General features: G+C 45.0%; 1 protein-coding gene across 1 annotated transcript; it reads right to left on the bottom strand.

The window, feature by feature from the left end:
- Positions 1–1,482: 1,482 nt before the first annotated feature.
- Positions 1,483–12,326, bottom strand: TMEM37 (transmembrane protein 37). Its single transcript, XM_006137629.3, has 2 exons — positions 12,102–12,326; positions 1,483–6,016 (listed from the first exon to the last, which is right to left on the bottom strand). The coding sequence occupies exons 1-2, from the start codon at positions 12,120–12,122 to the stop codon at positions 5,441–5,443; spliced, it is 597 nt and encodes a 198-aa protein (XP_006137691.1). The 5' UTR covers positions 12,123–12,326; the 3' UTR covers positions 1,483–5,440.
- Between the last annotated feature and the right edge of the window lie 6,601 nt (positions 12,327–18,927).

Below are 18,927 nucleotides of genomic sequence, written 5' to 3' on the forward strand. Positions count from 1 at the left end.
AATTCAAGCAGCCAGTGTAGACAGCTGGCAAGTTTTTCCAGAAAAGCGGCTGATTTTCCGGAAAAACTGGCCAGTCTAGACACAGCCCCACATACACACACCCTGAGTTTGAGAATCAACATTTATCAGTCAAGTCAATTCCTCTGACTGTTGTATGTTTGTAGGGGAACACTTTATTTCTATCTGAATACAAAAATGTAGGTCAAGAGATTCAATGAGAAGTAATACATGTAAATTTGAATATTAATGCCATCCGATTCCTGATGTAACTATTTGCAAACCCACAAATCAGTGGAAGAGATTTGACTCAGACTATGGTGGCAGATGAAAGGTATCCAGAGGCAGCAGATGGCTGTGTGTCACTCAACCTTGGTATGAATTTTTATAGGTCATGTTGGAATTCCTTTTAGATCAAAGGTGAATCCTATTATCAACATGCACTGGAATGAACACCTACCGAAGCAAGGTTTGATTATGACAATCTCTGTAGTCACAAACTGCATTCTCTCCTCCACTTCTTTTCCAGGTGTTCTAGTACCAAATAGAGTTTAAAAAGGTCAATCCACCTTTGACTTATTTTAACCCTGTGAGAGGAAGAGTTCTCCACATTCCTTCGGCCATTTATAAAGGCATTAATCAGTACAGGGGTCTGTTTTTCCAGGGTGCAGAGCACTTGCAAGATCCACTGCATCTAAGCTCCAGATGCAGATGGACACTTGTACTGAGGGAGGTGAGAACAAAACATAAAAGCCATCTGTTTATTGCATGCAGGAGGTGATCCCCCTGCTGCTCTTCAAAAGCAGTAAGCAAAATTGCTTTGCTCTCTGGGGATATGGCTGCTAACGGTACTTACTAGTGCTGTAGAGCCGATAAAAGGCAGCTGCATGAATTCCTACAGCACCAGCCTCATACTGAAGTGTGTATTGAACTGAACAAAAATCAGCAGGAAAATAATTATCAGGACACATTACAATGGGGAATAGCACAAAACAATTATAAAAAGAGTTCATGCAAAATCCTGAACCTAGTCACTTTGGCTACTCATCTGCCATTGAACAATGAATGTAAGTATTATCTGACTGCCAGAAAACCTATTGTCAGGGTTTATTGGTCAGAGGCATTCCTGTCCCATTGCATTGCTCCCTTATGTTCAGTATTCTGTACTTCAGGGACGTAAACATTTGCACTAGACTGTGAACCCCTTACTGGCACAAGTATTCCCACTGAAGTTACTGGGACTACTGGTGTGGGTAAGTGGTGATCAAAGGGAAGAAAAAGATTCTCCATCTGCCCTCCTTTGGTGATTGACAGAGAGGGAGGACCAGGTGCCCTGTGGTGAGTAGAACCAGGAGGGCATCAGCTACCAAGCTAGAGTAAAAGGGTGGGACAGGAAGTTCAAGAGGTGGGCATCAAGGGGGAATGAGGGATCAGATAAGATCTATTCATGAGATTGCAAACAAACAAATTATAGTTGAACTGTACTCTTATTTCAAAGTAGTTTATTTAACATCATTTACTTCAGGAATATTGACTTACCAACTTTTTTTGTCTTAGTCTTTAGAAAAGGTACAAACCACTGTATCTACAGGCATTTATTAGATGCAATAGCCTAAGAAAAATCAACAGTAGTATTATCTACTGCAGCATTCCAACTGCAGCATTTGCTAACAAAATACACCTGGAAATCACAATGTAATAATCAAGCACAATAATTTGCTAGAGAAAGCCAGCTATAGAAGGAAATTTTGCACAATTCTTTCAGTAGGGGGCTTTTTTAAAAAAAGATCTTCTCATATATTCATAAAAATGTACATGCTGGATCATCCTAAAGCATAAGCAACTGTTTTGTGTCCCATGTGGACTCTCTAACTCATTCTCTGATTTTTCCTGTGGATAATGGGGATATACAACTCATGGTTCAGTTTCCCCTCCTCCCCCTTCCAAAAGAAGCAAGACTGGAGCACCTTGGATTTAACTCTTGCTGATGTTAAGGCTGGCCTTGAGAATTGCATACACTGTTTATTTCCATTGCTATGGAGTTACCAAAAAAAGGAATGTAATTTCATCAAACATTGTGCCTCCAAAAAACCCTAAATACACTGGCCATTAATCTCATGCAAGTGCTCCATCCCCAGGTTTATCCTGCTCAGAGATACTCTGTGTTTGTAGCCCCACACAGAAGCACTACTTAAACTATTGTTAAGGCACTCACTCCATAGACCGACACAGTTGGTATAATCAATGTGCAACAATCTGAGGCTTGGGCCTGCAAATTCTTGCTCATAAAACATGAAATCTGAAATCAATGGGACTCTTCCCATTAATTAAATGGTTGCAAGTTCAGCTTCTAGTTAACCAGTGCATTTCAGTGAAGCAAAAGAACCTTATTTAAATAAGAGAGAGAGCGAGGATCACAGTGGAACATTTCATAGGAAGATTCAAGGTGCATGATCAAGTATTCCTTGTGCATCCCAAATTCCTACTGAAGGCAACAGGAGTTTTAGGTGCATAGGGAATACAGGAAGAGACCCAATATTGCAAAAGATAAAATTCAGTTGTTACTCTAGGTAACGTAGCTTAGTGCATTATTCTATCAGGAAGACATACTGTACAAACTAGGATGGTAGGGTACAATGAATGTTTACCAGGATAAGACATACAGGCAGTCCCCGGGTTACGTACAAGATAGGGACTGTAGGTTTGTTCTTAAGTTGAATTTGTATGTAAGTCGGAACTGGTACATATTGTAGGGGAAACTCTAGCCAAACATTTCTCCAGAGCTCAGTTTTATTCTCCTACACCTCACTTCCCTCAGTCCTTTATTCTCAAGCTGAGGTGTCTGCTGAGAAAAGCCGCTCCGCGTCTCCCTGGTCTGCTGGGGGGGCGGCGCTAGCTTCGCGTCTCACTGGTCTGCTGGGGGGAAAAAGCTAGTGCGGGGTTGCCTCACCCCGTTTGTATGTAGGGATCCGCTGTAAGTCGGATCCATGTAACCCGGGGACTGCCTGTACATATCTAGATCTAGACTGAAAACTCACTCAGACTGTGTTGATGAGGAATACAAAAAGGTTTAAAAGTTTATTCTGTGAAAGTTACAACATCTCTCAAAGAGAAAAGTATGAGAATATCTCCTAGGTAGAAAATGAGCAGTCAGTTTAAGAGCATTCTACAAGATTGCAAAGTATATGTAGCAATGCTTATGATTCTTGGCTTTAGAGAACAGATTTGCACAAACAATGACATTTAATCATGGCTTGCGCAAGTAGCATTTTCACTCTACTACATTTATTCTACAAACTATATTCACTGTGGCTACGTCTACACTGCAGGCATCTTGCGCAAGAGATGTGCTTTTGCACAAGAGAGCGTTCACAGACTAGCCGTCAGAGCACCTGTGCTTTTTCCGATAGGGGTTTCTTGCACAAGGAACCCCTGTTGTCCGTCCACACACACCTTTTTGCGCAAGTGCTCTTGCACAAAAAGGCTTATTCCTAGTAGAAAGAGGAATAACCCTTGCACAAAAACCCTGTCTTCTGATGATCTGCTGTACTTTTTCTTGCGCAAAACACACTTGTAGTATGGACATTCCGTGAGTTTTTGCGCAAAAACTCTGCAGTGTAGACTTAGCCTCTGTGTTTGTATTGGTGTTAGAGTATATTTTAGAAACTGGTGCAGTACTGTAAATTAATGGCTTGGTCTAGAGTTATTGATTCTAATAAAACTACAAAGAAGGAGTATGTTTAAATATGTCTTTATAGAAATAAAAAAATCTTTCCAGAAGACATAGAATAGATTTTATCAGACACTGTGAAATATTTTCTAAATGTTTTAATCCGTTGTCAGTGGTTTATTGCGCTTGGAACAGGAAGGATATTGAAAAGACTTTGGAGCCATGCTCCAAGCACTAAATTCAGATGCTTGTATTCTGCTTCTGCCAGCCATGCAGGAACTTGACTAGACTGTCGACAGCTTGACTAATTTTACTACATTAACAACTTGCAGGGTTTTTAAAGCTGTCATGAACTTTATGCATCTTTTTCATTCGAGATCTTAGGTCTGGCACTCTGCTCTCCATGACACCAGCAGTTTCAGTGACACTCAGTAAATGCAGACTCAGCTCACATTGTGTTGGGGGAAGTTTATGTTGGTATGTTTCCTCATTTTAAATCACAAGGAGAAAGCATTCTGTCCAAATTTTCAGGTCTACAGATCTTTTTTCTTTCATCACAGAAGAGCCTCTATTGATGCACTGGGAATTACTAGTATGGTGTGACTGGAATAATTCTGGCTGTGCATGGTGAAAGGCAGGGATGAAGGCTCACTGTGGTGGAGGAAATCACATTAGCTAACTTAATACTCTCAGGCCTGTTTGTCCAAGGAACAAAGTGAAAGGAAAACGGGCAAATGAATTAATAGTAAGGTCCAACTTTAATTAACCCTATGGGCCAAAATATCCTCTCGGGGGATAACAGGGAGCCTATTACAGCTCCCTGATTCTGAGTCCTAGTTTGCACTGTCATTTACTGAAGTATCCCATGAGTGTTTACACAAGCAGAGGCTGGGACAGAATGGCTGGTGCAGTAGCAGGGGCTGCTGACTTTAGGCCACTGGATAGTTTCCTTTTCCTCAAAGAATTGTCCCCTGGTCATGTATAGCCACAATCCAATCCCTCTGCACTGCTAAGGGCTGGAAACAAAATGAGACTGTTGCCCTATCTCCCACCACAGCGGATGTATATACCACGAACCTCTAATAAATATGGAAGGGATAGTTAGTTATAGGGGCCTTGAGTGATAGTTGGAAAACATGAATTATTTAGCATTGGTTCAGATCTGTTTCACTTGTGTCTTGTGAAGAGAATGATGGGGCGTGAAACCCTGATAAAGATTTTCAATATGCCATGCTCATAAATGTGACAAGGCATAAATAGTCTGCCCTATCTGAAATGAAACTCCATCAGCAGGACTGAACATGCTGGCGGTGCATTCCTCCTCACATCCTCAAGAAGAGCAACTGAAGATAGGGGTAGAAAAGGAAATACCAAACCCAGAAGCACCACACAATTTCTTACTCCTGTACTTTAAAACTATTGATGCAGATTGCAACTTTTAGGTCTTTTGTCCATAAAACACTTAAAATAAAATAAAATAATTGATTTTAAAACAAAATAGGACTTGTTCCTAATTTTGTTATCCACAACTACTGCAGAAAATTTCATTTAAACATATAATAAATCTTAATTTGCCCCCTTACTAATATCCTGCAGTCATCTTCAGTGAACTTTGCGTACATCCATGAAATTCTCAGACTGACTCAAATATTTTCTCTTTGCAAATCAATTTAAAAGCCTGGATTTTTTTCCCCCAAATTTCATGTGACTGATTTTTTTTTCCAGTCTAACTGACAAAGTTGGTCACACAAAAGCAGAATCCACCCACCAGTTCTAGAATTTTCTTGCTCTGTTCCAGGGGTACGTTATGTTGTTAATGTGAAGTCCACTCATTCCATTAAGGAAGAAAAGGCAGGCAGAAATGAACTCGCACCAAAAGGTCAGTGTGAAGCCCAGGAAAGTAATGTGATCCTTCAGGAGGATTAAAAAGGTCAGCACTCCACTGGATGACAGGAGAAATGAGAGAAAAATAAGGACTGATCCCATTGACCATTTTCGTCTTGAATTAGTGTCTTCGCAGACTTGGGAGACCATCAGAAGTTCCAGGCCAAATATCGCTACAACTACAGCAAGAGACACCACGCTTCTTGCAAGAACCATTCCAAAATTCATCCCCTCCACATTGGCCTGATTAAGATCAGTGACGCATTTTAATGAAGTGCTGCTGTTGCCTAAGGTGCAGAAGTGCCACAGTCCGAACAGCTTTCCTTTTGCAAAAAGCCAGTGGCCATCGCAAACTGAAATTGATGACAGGACCACTGCTATTGCCACGCATAAAATAATGAGGCTTCTGATCAATGTCTCAAAGAACGATTTCTTGGGTCTTCTGTGAGCAAGCAACCTCTGTGCCTTAAAAGAGAGATTACAGAAGAAAACAAATTACAAAAGTCATCTGTGTTAAAATGCGGTTACTATTCAAGATGTATTGAAGCCATAGGAACAAAAAGGAGAGGCCTTTAGAAATGATGTGAATGCATGTGTAATACTAATAATTAACACCTTACACTCAAATAGATCCTGCAGTGTATATTAGAGATGTGAAAGTGTAATCATGTACACAGTTAATCAATAAGCCTTTAAAAGCTTGCTCCCTGCATGCACTGGCTCCCAGGGAGTTGCCTGCCCCTTCTCCCCCTCCCCCCCCCCCCGCCTGTATCAGAGGCAGCCGAGGAGGGGTGGGGAGACAGATGGGAGCCAGCTCCTTGTGCGCACTGGCTCCCTGGGAGCCATCTACCCCCCTCGTAACTGCTGAAAATTTCAGAGGTTACCCAATTAATTAAACACATTTTAACATCTCTAATGTATATATTTATTAAAATTAGAGAAGAATGATGCTGTGGTTGAAACAACTTATGGGGACTCAGGAAGTCTCTGTTGACTTTCCTGCTTGACCACATGTAACTGGATATGAACCTAGGACCTCTGCAACTTAGTATAGGAACCTCTACCCACTGAGCTAAAAGCCAACTGGCTCTCAGCCTATGCTGTAGAGGTCTCTTGATCTTAACTGTTGCTGTGGTCTGGGTGCTATTGCTTGGTTTCTGTGGGTTACATACAGACTTGTCAAAGTCACTATTTTGCTTCCCTTTGTTTTTCTTGTCCATTGAGGTGCCACTTCTGTGAATGGTGTGAATTCTTATGCGTGGGCTTAAATGTTCACACATGAATGGTCCTGTTGACTTGAGCAAGACTCCTCACTACATACTCACTTACGGAAACTTAAGCACATGCATAAGTGTTTTACAGTGTATTTGTACAGGGCCAGGAGCAGTAGAGCCCTGATCTAGACTGGGGCCTCAAGACACTGCTGTAATGCAAATAAGAACTTACTTTGGGATTCTCCTATCACTCAAAGATGTCACACATAGATTCTGCTCAAATTGAAAAAGACAGTCACCCTTGGAACAGAAACCAAGCCTGGAAAATTTCAGACCAAAAGATGAAATGTTCAGAAAGATGATAGCCATGGAACAGGAGGTCCCTGTGGAAGTTGCTATAACTTTAAAGATAACGATGTCCCCTATACACCAGGGCTGTGTCTACACTGGGCCACTTATTCCGGAAAATCAGCCGTTTTTCCGGAATAAGCTGCGAGCTGTCTCCGCTGGCCCTTGAATTTCTGGAAAAGCAACGATGCTCTACTGTACAAAATCAGCCGCTATTCCGGAAAAACTATTCTGCTCCCGCTCGGGCATAAGTCCTTATTCCGGAACACTGTTCCGGAAAAGGGCCAGTGTAGACAGTCCAGTAGTCTTTTCCGGAAAAAAGCCCTGATCGTGAAAATGGCGATTGGGGCTCTTTTCCGGAAAAACGCATCTACATTGGCCACAGACGCTTTTCCGGAAAAGCAGCCTGCCAATGTAGACGCTCTTTTTCCGGAAAAACTGAAAACGGAATAGTATTCCGTTTTAAGCATTTCCAGAAATTCATGCCAGTGTAGACACAGCCCAGCTGTAGGCTGAGATTGCTTAAGGAGGGAATGAGGACTGGGGCAACAAGGTTGCAGAAATTTGGATGGTGCCCAGAATGCCCAGAGCCTGCACGCTCCTTTTCTCAAACACTCTCCCCCCACCTGCCTAATGTTCTGGGAGTTTGGGTGCTGGAGGTGGAGCTTGGGGTGAGGGGAGTTTGGCTGTAGGAGGGTATCTGAGGTACAGGCTCTGGGATAGAGTCAGGGGACTGGGGTGCAGGAGGAGTGTAGGGCACAGGCTCTGGGAAGGAATGTGGTGAAAAAGGGGTGAAGGGTACAGGCTCCAGGATGGAGTCTGGGTGCAGGCTCTGGCCTGGAGCCGGGGGTGTTGGAAGGGTTGCTGGGGCTCAGGCTCTGGGAGGGAGTTTGGGGACTGGAGGGAGAGGATGTAGGCTCTGGGAGGGAGTGGGGTGCACAAAAGGGTGCAGGAGAAGGCATGGGGGTGCTATGCTTACCTGGGGCACCTCCTTTGGCAGCAGCTTCTGGAGGGAGGGGGTCTCCACACTGCCACCTACCAGTTGCCCTGCAATGCTCTTCCCTCATGTATCCCCCGGTCTGGCTGCCACCCCTAGGAGATTTAAAATGCCCTGGGGAACTCTGCTGCCACCATTGGCAATGCAGCATAGCTTCTGCTGGCACGTCCCTGCAGCCTGGGGATGTGTGTGTTTGTCTCCATGTACTGCTGCAACTGCTGGGAGCAACACATGGAGATACACCCTCTCACCTCTCCGGGCCACAGGCAGGTGCCAGCAGCTGTGGGGAGTGAATGGCAGGAAGCTGCTCTAGCTACACTGTGCTGTCCGTGGTGACGGTGGGGCCCCCAAGGGCATTTTAAATTGCCCAGCGGAGACACAGGGAAGAGAAGCAGGCAGGGCACAAGGGATGCATGGGATGGAGCACAGGGAATGGCAGGCGGAGCTGGGGAGGCACCTGGCCCTGGGCCAGGAATATTCCTGGTGCCAAGGCACCACAGACCCATATAACTTGCCGCCTATGAATGGGGGCTAAGGTGCATTAACTCCCTCAGTCTCCATAGAAACCCAGCCCTCATGAACCCATAACACTCACTGGGGCTGAATCCAATCTCACTTACACTGATGGAAAAACTGGTGTTACACCATCGATTTCTGTGGTATTCCTTTGAAATACAACTTGTGCTAGTGAAAAGCCCCTGAAGCCTCCTTGCTTTATGAAACAATGTGTAATATGCTTGTTCAGAGATTAAAGAGAGAGATGGTTTGACCTTAGGGTTCCCAGTTTTGGTTGGATTTATTCCTGGAGATTTCATCATACAACATTATCTTTAATTAAAGTTTAATCTTTAATTCCTGGAGACTTCAAACCAGTCCTGGAGAGCTGGCAACCCTATTTGACATTCTTTACAATGACTAGAATCTTTAGAGAGTTCTCCATTAGATCATCTGCCCAGTAGCACACTTGATGGAAGTCAGTATGCATTTTGTCTGAATGAGGAGAGCAGGTGTGAGCCCTTGAATTAGGGGGTAGATTGTGATAGCCTTGTTCACATTAAACAGTATTTTACACCAGGAGTAGTCCCACCAAAGTCAATGGGACTACTAGAAAAGTAGGAGTAGAAGCAAGGCTCTCACAATCTGACCTATATTACAGTATTTAAATCCAGTTCTCTCAAAAATAAACCACAAGTGTCAAAACAGCCCCATTTATGTCTGGTGAACAGCCCTTTGTGCTCTGCTTCTCCACAACTAGCCTGCCAATGGGCCACAATGTCACTACCAATCCTTATCCCTAGAGTGCGGGAGGCTAACATAACTGATTGTGCTAGAACACAAACAGGAAACACATGATGCAGAGCAGTGCTTGGCATAGGAGCCAAAAGGAAAGTGGAGAAAAAATTGTTTGTCTAATGGAAATGGTTGGGATAGAAGTGTTATCCTGTCCCTGCCAAGAGGGGTTGAAAAATAATAGAGTTTTTAAAATAATAATTTAAGAATATTAAAATGTTACTAATAAGCCTCTAAAATCTTTAATCTTTAGTTGTTTATAAAATTGAATGTACTCAGTTTTTAGCACTTTTATGTTCACAGCATAGCCTATACATGAGGAAACAATCTCTGTTTTTATTCAGATTATTGTTTTGTACAAAGATATCCACAAGGTATTGAGTCATGCTGAAACTTTGCACTGTCATGTATCAGTGCAGCTCTAGCCCTTCCAGTCCCAGGATATTAATCCTGGATTATCCTGGAATACAGAGCTAGAACTGACACTCCCTAGTCAGATCAGAGCTCAGTCAGACTAGGGACAACACACACTCCTGAGAAAACAGACAATCTCTGCCCCAAAATTCACTGTCTTAAAACCAGATTTTCAGGTGTTCAATACCCGCAACTGGAGCTGGATTTTGAAAAGTGTTGAGCAGCTTCCACTCTCAGGCCCTAGCAAAAATACCATATTATATTTGACTAAACAGTATGTACATCATTGCTGGCAAGGTCAGCAATAAATTCTTTCAGTCCCCTGTGCAAATAGCATTTGAGTGCCTGGGGCGAGCATGGCTACATATGGCAGTAGCCCAGCAGTGCCTGAATACCTCTCAAGCATGCTCTGTAACCGCAAAGGAGCAAATTCTGACTGGGAAGATTTTATAACACTACTCTTGCCAAGCTACTGCCTGTGATTCAGTGACAGCAGGTGCCTCCAAAGCCCAAATATACAGACTGTTCTGTGCCTCCATGCATTCTGCTGCTCTTCTCCCCCATCCCCCCACAGCACTTGTGTGCTTTCCCATTAGATAGGTTTCCAAAGATGTCTTCCATGATAGCTAAAGAAAAATATACCCAGGCTGCATAAAACCTTGAACTCTGTATCTCCTGCTCATGGGTCTTAAATCTCTTTGATAAGTTTGCAGTGACTTACCCACCAAGGTCAAAGAAAGTCTGTGTCTGGGCTAGAAATAGAACTCAGGTCTCCTGTTTTCCAGGCTTATGTGCTAACTAGCAAGACCATTTTATTTTTATATAGGCTGAGGCTTAGTTTTCTGTGATGGTGGTAAAAGTGGGCATGAGTTTGGCTTGTTACCAGCTAATATTTGGTTTTATTCCCATCTCACATTACACTGATGAGGTCAATACACATTTTAAAGTAAATAGAATTGTTTTAACATAAATGAAATCTGGCTTTAATTAGCTATCTCAGAGATAATCCATCTAGTTATTCTGACATCGATGGGCAGTGGGGCTTCCTAAGTACAATTAAATCCTAAAATAACTAATTTCTGCTACTTGCTTACTAAGTAAGTTACTGCTACCATTGACTGTTCTTTACATCAATCCACATGTTCTAACACAAACAGCAAGACTTCTTTCAAAGTGGTGCTGCGCTGCATGTTGTAACCCAAACTAAACTCCATCTAGGGGTGTGTAGACTGATCAGCTTGTCCAGTCAGTCTCCTCCTTGCTGATTCCTCCAGCAAGTATTCTACAGTTCAGTCCAGTCCAGGCTAGTTTTACTTTCCGCAAATGAAGCGGCTGCACTGATTTTTTTCAGGAGACTATTCCGCCTCCTAAGAGATCTCATTGCCAATGAGTTCCCTCTGTCACCAAGCCTAAACATCCCCCTCCCTTACCATATGGATGTACTTTATTTTGAAAATATCACCTTTCATATAAAGCCTCACAAGACGCTCAGAGGAAGAATCATGCTGCTGAACTGCATGCAACATGTCAGTGCTGGAGAACTTTGTAAACAACACAAAGTGGGGGAAGGAAACGGACCAACTTTGATTTATTAATTAGTATTGCTATTAGACACAGTGGCCAGACGAGTCTCACTCGATCCCCACTTGTTTATAACATCGTTTGCTCTCTATATACCAGCAAACTCTTGTTATAGTCTGGGGCATGTCATTTTTCCAGAAACAAGGCATTTCCCTGCTTAATATTATATTAACAACCACGCACTAGTTTGTCTTGCAGCCAGTGAAAGGAAAGCTCGGTTTTAAATTACGACTGAGTGGCCCTGAAGACACAGAACAGGAAGAATACAGCTTGTGCGGTAATTAAGAAATCTCTCCGAGGAAAGGTCAGATTAGATTTAGAAGGCAATAGGTCCTTTCCTAACCCCTTGTTGCTCGCCCGTGTCTGGGTGAGACTAGCGCGGCAGTACTGTACCCTGTACCCAGATGGTACGAAGGCTCTCCTTTTTAGTTCAACGGGGGGGGGGGGGGGGGGGGCTGTCAAGGCACATCCAGAGGCGGCTGGGTTTTGTTCCGTGCACAAAGAAGGCTACAAAGAGCAACAGGTAACCAAGAACCAGCCTCGCTGGCGTGCGGCCAGCAGCTTCGCTTGCAGGGCGATAAACATTTAGCCTCCAGCGGGAGAACAAAGGGAGACAACAGCATGTCTGCATCCACATTGCTTCGGGCTAGTCAAAACAGCAGAGATCCCCCCCCCCTCACCCCCCGGCCGGGCGCCCCCTCGTTACCTGCACCGCTATGGCTGTCATGCTGACTCCGGCTGCCCGCAGCGAGGAGGAAACCCGAGAGAAACTTTGCTGCGCTCCAGGTGCGGACAACAAGGTCCCGCTGCCCGCGCCCAGCTCAGAGCAGGAGGGTCCCGGCCGGGACAGCGGGGGGCAGCAGCCAGCCTGCCAACATCTTGCCGGGGCCAGGCAAGCCGGGTGCTGCTGCTAGGCAGGGCTGGCTGCTGCCCTTTGAGTTTCCCCTTTGGCTGAGTCAGCAGCCGAGCAGCCCAGGGGAGGAGGCGGCCGCAGCCACAAAGGAGGGAGGGTAGGAGGGAGGCGGAGGTTGCTCCGGGCAGAGCAACAAGCGAGAGCGCTGGGAGCTTGGGAAGGGCCCGAGGGGCGGGGGGGCAGCCCAGGCCGGGGGGAGGAGGGCAGAGAGGAAGAGGAGCAGCGAAGGAGGTGGAAGCAGAGGGAGGGGAGAGAGCTGGAAAGCAGCACCAGGCCAGAGTCCCTGTGGCCTCAGCTTGGTCCTTAAGGGACTTGGGGCAGGTGCCTGGGGTCTTCCTCCAGAGAAGTGTTGGAAGAGAGACCTCAGAAAGTCAGCCCTGGTGCAACTCCAAGTGCCTGGGCAGGGCCAGGGGTCTTCCTCCCTGAGCCACACCAAGGGTGCTTCCTAAGGCCCTCCTGGAGCACAGATTTAGGTCCCTGAGTGGTCCAGGCTAGTTCGGTGGGAGCAGCTTTGGTAGGACCGGGGCCAAAACAAGCCCTTTTGTATGTCATCCCATCTGGGTGGGCCGCCGCTGGCAGTGGATGAATCTGGCTTTTGTTATTGGTAAAAATCAAACCAAAAGGCACACAATCAGATGGAGCAAGATACAAAGCTTCTGGGAGCTGGGAGAATAGCGGGATTTCGAGCACGAGTTTTGCAGAGTTTGGAGGTTATTGTAAAGCCCCAGCTGCTGGAGGCACGTGATGAGGTGAGAACAAAGTAACATGCCAGCCCACATGTCTACAGGGAAAAGCTTGCAAACATGAGTGGAGTGCAGGCTGACAAACCAAAAAGTAAATGTAAAGCTCCCTGCATGCATATATGAGCTATGATGTTGAAGCCAATCTTATGATTTTCTGAAGCTTCACTTGTGATTTTTGAACTGTTGGATTTGGATTTGATATTCATCCCAGAGATCCACAGTGGGATCAATTAGATAATGTTCATAAAGAGCTATGAAGAAGAAAAGTGCTATAAAATGTGTGGTAGGTTTTATTAAGGCATAAAATTCATAGAAATGAAGGTGTCCTCTCCACTACACACATTTGTGTTAACCAAAATGCTCCTTTTCAGGAGCTCAGAGTCTCAGAAAGACACAGATGTGTAAGTGATGAATTGCTTTTCCTTATGGAACATCCTGACCGTTCATCTTTAAACATGTACAAAAATAAGTACCTAGCTGACCGAATCTCAATAAAAGGACACACGCATACACCGTAAAGAAATCAATACAATTCCAATGTGTCCCTCTTACCAGACTTTGTAGCATGCACTGGAGCCCATCTGGATTTTGTTAGCACCGAGGACATTAGTTGCTGTTATAGTTAAACTAGTGCAAAATGGTAGTGTAAACAACCACAGCTGATAGTCATTGCAGTTTGCACCGGTACAGTTTACTCTGTTTCAAGCAAGGGTGAGCTGCACCTTTATTGCTTAGAGTGGCTTGGCCATTTTATGACGGGGATTGTTTTTGTAGCTGTCCACTGATGACCATCTCTGGGGAAAATCTCTGGTGTTGATGACACTGTCTCCTTTGGAAGAGAAGTGAGGTGACTGCAGAATCAAACACCTTGCACAGTATGAACATCTTGCCGCAGCTGGCCCCAGATGTTCAACCCATTGAGTGAGAGAAGAGAGCAAGCATTCTCCTAAACTACTCTACTAAAAAGGCAATACAGTCAATACCAGTTTTTCCTCTGTGGCTCTAAACTGACACTTTGAAAGTTTCTGGGTGGGGTTAATAGTTGGATCATGTCTTTGTTCAGAAGGGTAAACACATCCTTGCTGCTTGCTAAACCCTCATCTCCAGATGTATGGGGGATGCAAAGAGAGGGTCTGATTCCAATCTCATTTTCCACTGAGCTGTTCCTGATTTATGCTGCCAGAACTGTGAACAAAATCTGGGCTAGTGAGTAATTTCTCACATGCTCCTTTAAGAATAAAATTGCCTTGAAAGAACATATATATCACTTGCGGCTCCTCTCACATGTGCAAAGGACAGTATTGTCTGCTGCAGCAGTTACTACTGCTGTTGTATTAAAGAAGTGTTGCTCCACTTTCTTTTAGGCTTTTGCCTTTACTTTTCTTTTACTTTACATTCAATGCTATGGAATGAGGAGCACACGGAACTTGATCGTGCTTCACTGAAGTCAATGGGAATTTTGCCATTGATTTTAATGGACTCAGGATTGAACTCCAGTTTTGAATGACAGATGATGTGGTGAAAGCTGAAGTACTCAATGTTTTCTTTGCCTCTGTATTCACGGACAAGGTCAGCTCCTGGACTTCTGCGCTAAGTGACGCAAGATAAGATGGACAGCCCGTGGTGGGTAAAGAACAAGTTAGGAACTATTTAGAAAAGCTAAACGTACACAAATCCATGGGCCCAGATTTAATGCATCCGAGTGTACTGAGGGATTTGGCAAATGTCATTGCAGAGCCTTTGGCTATTATCTTTGAAAAGTCGTGGAGATCGGGAGAAATCCCGGATGATTGGAAAAAGGCAAATGTAGTGCCCATCTTCAAAAAAGGGAAGAAGGACGATCCAGGGAACTATAGGCCAGTCAGTCTTACCTCGGTTCCTGGAAAAATCATGGAAGGGATCCTTAAGGAATCCATATTGAGGCACTTGGATGAGAGGAAAGTGATTAGGAATAGTCAGCATGGATTCACCAATCTGATTAGCTTCTATGATGAGGTAACCGGCTTGGTGGTCATGGGAAAGTCAGTGGATGTTATATACCTTGACTTTTGCAAAGCTTTTGATACGGTCTCCCACAATATTCTTGCCAGCAAGTTAAGGGAATGTGGATTGGATAAATGGACGGTAAGAGGAATAGAAAGATGGCTAGAAGGCCGGGCCCAGCGGGTAGTGATCAACGGCTCGATGTCAGGATGGCAGTCGGTTTCTAGCGGAGTGCCCCAAGGTTCGGTTCTAGGACCGGTTTTGTTCAATATCTTTATTAATGACCTGGATGAGGGAATGGATTGCACCCTCAGCAAGTTTGCGGATGACACTAAGCTGAGGGGAGATGTAGATACGCTTAAGGGCAGAGATAGGGTCCAGAGTGACTTAGACAAATTGGAGGATTGGGCCACAAGAAATCTGATGAGGTTCAGCAAGGACAAGTGTAGAGTCCTGCACTTGGGACGGAAGAATCCCAAGCATAGTTACAAGCTGGGGACCAACCAGTTAAGTAGTAGTTCTGCAGAAAAGGACCTCAGGGTTACAGTGGATGAGAAGCTGGATATGAGTCAACAGTGTGCCCTTGTAGCCAAGAAGGCTAATGGCGTATTAGGTTGCATTAAGAGGAGCATTGCCAGCAGATCCAGAGATATCATTATTCCCTTTTATTCGGCTTTGGTGAGGCCACATCTGGAGTACTGTGTCCAATTCTGGGCCTCCCACTACAAAAAGGATGTGGACGCATTGGAGAGGGTCCAGCGGGGGGCAACCAAAATGATTAGGGGGTTGGAGCATATGACTTATGATGAGAGGCTGAGGGAGTTGGGTCTGTTTAGTCTGCAGAAGCGAAGAGTGAGGGGGGATTTGATAGCAGCCTTCAACTTCCTGAAGGGAGGTTCCAAAGAGGATGGAGAGAGGCTGTTCTCAGTAGTGACAGATGGCAGAACAAGGAGCAGTGGTCTTAAGTTGTGGTGGGAGAGGTCCAGGTTGGATATTAGGAAAAAGTATTTCACTAGGAGGGTGGTGAAGCACTGGAATGGGTACCTAGGGAAGTAGTGGAGTCTCCATCCCTAGAGGTGTTGAAGTCTCGGCTTGACAAAGCCCTGGCCGGGTTGATTTACAGGCAGTCCCCGAGTTACGCGGATCTGACTTATGTCGGATCCGCAGTTACGAACGGGGCCCTCCCTCTCCCTGGTCTCCAGCAGACCAGGGAGAAGAAGCAAAGTGGCGGAACACACGGGCAGCGGACAGCCCAGACGCGTCTGGGCTGTCAGCTGGCCGCGTGCTCCGCAGCTTTGCTCTGCTCTGCTCTGCTCCCTGTCCCCCTGGTCTGGAGACGGGGAGCAGAGCAGAGCAGAGCAGAGCAGAGCAGAGCGGCGGAACACGCGGCCAGCTGACAGCCCAGACGCGTCTGGGCTGTCAGCTGGCCGCGTGTTCCGCCGCTCTGCTCTGCTCCCCGTCCCCTTGGTCTGCAGACCAGGGGGACGGGGAGCAGAGCAGAGCAAAGCCGCGGAGCACGCGGCCAGCTGACAGCCCAGACGCGTCTGGGCTGTCCGCTGCCCGCATGTTCCGCCGCTTTGCTCCCCGTCCCCCTGGTCTGCAGACCAGGGGGATGGGGAGCAAAGCAGAGCAAAGCCACGGCGCTCGAGGGCAGCAGGATAGCCACGGCGCGTCTGGGCTGTCCCGCTGCCCCCGTGCTCCACGGCTTTGCTCCTGACGCCTGTGGTACAGCAGCTGGGGCGCTGCCGGTTGGTCCCGTAGCGCCGCTCTGGGCGCCACTGGACCAACACAGCAGCACCCCAGCTGCTCTGCCCCAGGTGTCCCCAAGTCAGCCGCTGCTGAAACTGACCAGTGGCTGACGACAGGAAGCCCCGCCCCGGGCTTCCTGGAATCAGCTGCTGATCAGTTTCAGCAGCAGCTGACTTGGGGATGCCTGGGGTTCTTAAGTTGAATCTGTATGTAAGTTAGAACTGGCCTCCAGATTCAGCTGCTGTTGAAACTGATCAGTTTCAGCAGCGGCTGAATCTGGATGCCAGTTCCGACTTACATACAGATTCAACTTAAGAACAAACCTACAGTCCCTATCTTGTACGTAACCCGGGGACTGCCTGTAGTTGGGATTGGTCCTGCCTAGAGCAGGGGGCTGGACTTGATGACCTTCTGAGGTCTCTTCCAGTTCTATGATTCTATGAATGGTATATACACACAACAAGCCTGCATTAATTATATGCTCTAATATAGATATAAGGGCATATAGTAAATGCTGCAGTTAGTGTTGTAAAGCCACTTTTTATTATACAAACTTATTTGAATTTGGTCGTGATTTTCTCAAAAATGTGTAATTACTTTCATATAAGACACTTGCAACTCATAAAAGGTGTTGATTTCCATGCCTAAACTCTGGAAATTTTCATAGCATCCAAGGCCAGAAGGGACCATTGTGATCATTTAGTCTGACCTAAAATGATTTCCTGTGTTGACTTATCCAATACCCCAATGCTGAGGAGCCATAGAAATGCCTATACATAAAATAAATAAACCTCTTTCTTGAGCGCCTTAAGATGTCTCTTTGTTGTAATGAAAGGCAGTTCTCTTCTCTGTCTTCTCCTTTCAATAGTTGCAGCATGTGTTTGTATTTCCAAAAGCACAGCTCTGACAGACACTCCCTCCCCTGTGGAGTCTATTTACCACATCTCCAGCCTCTCACCTTGAATTGTGAGTGACGACTGTAAACATCCTTATCTGTTGCCAACAAGCTTGTAGTTATATATCTCTACCTGTGCCGTCAGCAAAAATATCTCCACTCATAAAGTTTTATTCCCTTTGCCTTCTCCTTCTTATTCTTTCCCGTCCTGCAATGAATTACTGATCACTTTATTTTCTTCTGCTGAAAGTACATTTTTTTAAAAAAGGAAGTTGTGTTTTTTGCTGTGTCATCAGATATCCTTGCCTTACTGCCAAATTCTGATTTCAATGATTGCAGTGAATGTCTGGAGTGACTCCATGAACTTATGTGGAAAATCTCTAGATTTAGGTCCTAATGCTACAAGTTATTGTGCGTGAGCCAGAACTTCTAGGGTTGGGACCTCACACTGGTGTATCCAAGGTCAGAACCTAGCCCCATTATCTTCTATTTTCCTACCTCTATTGAACTCTGATGAGCTGCTTCTCAATGTGACTTCTTTCTCCATTTTTCTTGTTTCCATTTCTGAGCAATATATTTGTCCATAAATAATACTTATTTTTGTTAATCTTGAAGCAATTTTACTAGGAGTTTTAAAGTTATTTCCTCTATAAATACATTTTCCTGACACGTTTTCTTCCATAACACTCCATTTTTCATATTTTTCTCCTTGTTGCAAATTCTGTTACTTTAGTTTTCACATTTTTATGGTAAATTCAGACCTTTGCAGTCTCTCTATCCCAGAATGTTTGCTTAAATCATCTGTAATGTATATTATCTGCATGTTGTTTCATGACTATAGTGAATTCTGAGTGTAAGCTTCGCCCTCTCTCTGAACAGTGTATTTTCCACTTTAGTTTTGTTCCTTGTAGCAGATTTTGCAGGGTCAGTAAGAAATTCATTCTTGCAGTTTTTCTTTGGTTGTTGGCTTGCCACATTGTTGTCCTGTGACTACATTATCTATGTCATCAAATTTTACACTTCCTATATTCCACTTCTGTAGTGCTTCAGTGTGGATACTACCAATGATGATGGTGGAGTTCTCCTGTCAGCATAGATAATGCAACATTTCAAGTGTAGGCATGCCCTGAAACAATTCAGTTTTCTTACCATTTATGAGCCAGGAGCAACTACTCGCCGATCAGCTCAAGAGGTAGTTGACAGGTTGATGGAAGAAATTCTTTCTTTGCCTTAGTGCTGTTTACACCAG

Source organism: Pelodiscus sinensis, chromosome 7, assembly GCF_052426305.1.
Source record: "Pelodiscus sinensis isolate ZL-2025 chromosome 7, ASM5242630v1, whole genome shotgun sequence".
Taxonomy (NCBI): Eukaryota; Metazoa; Chordata; order Testudines; family Trionychidae; genus Pelodiscus; species Pelodiscus sinensis.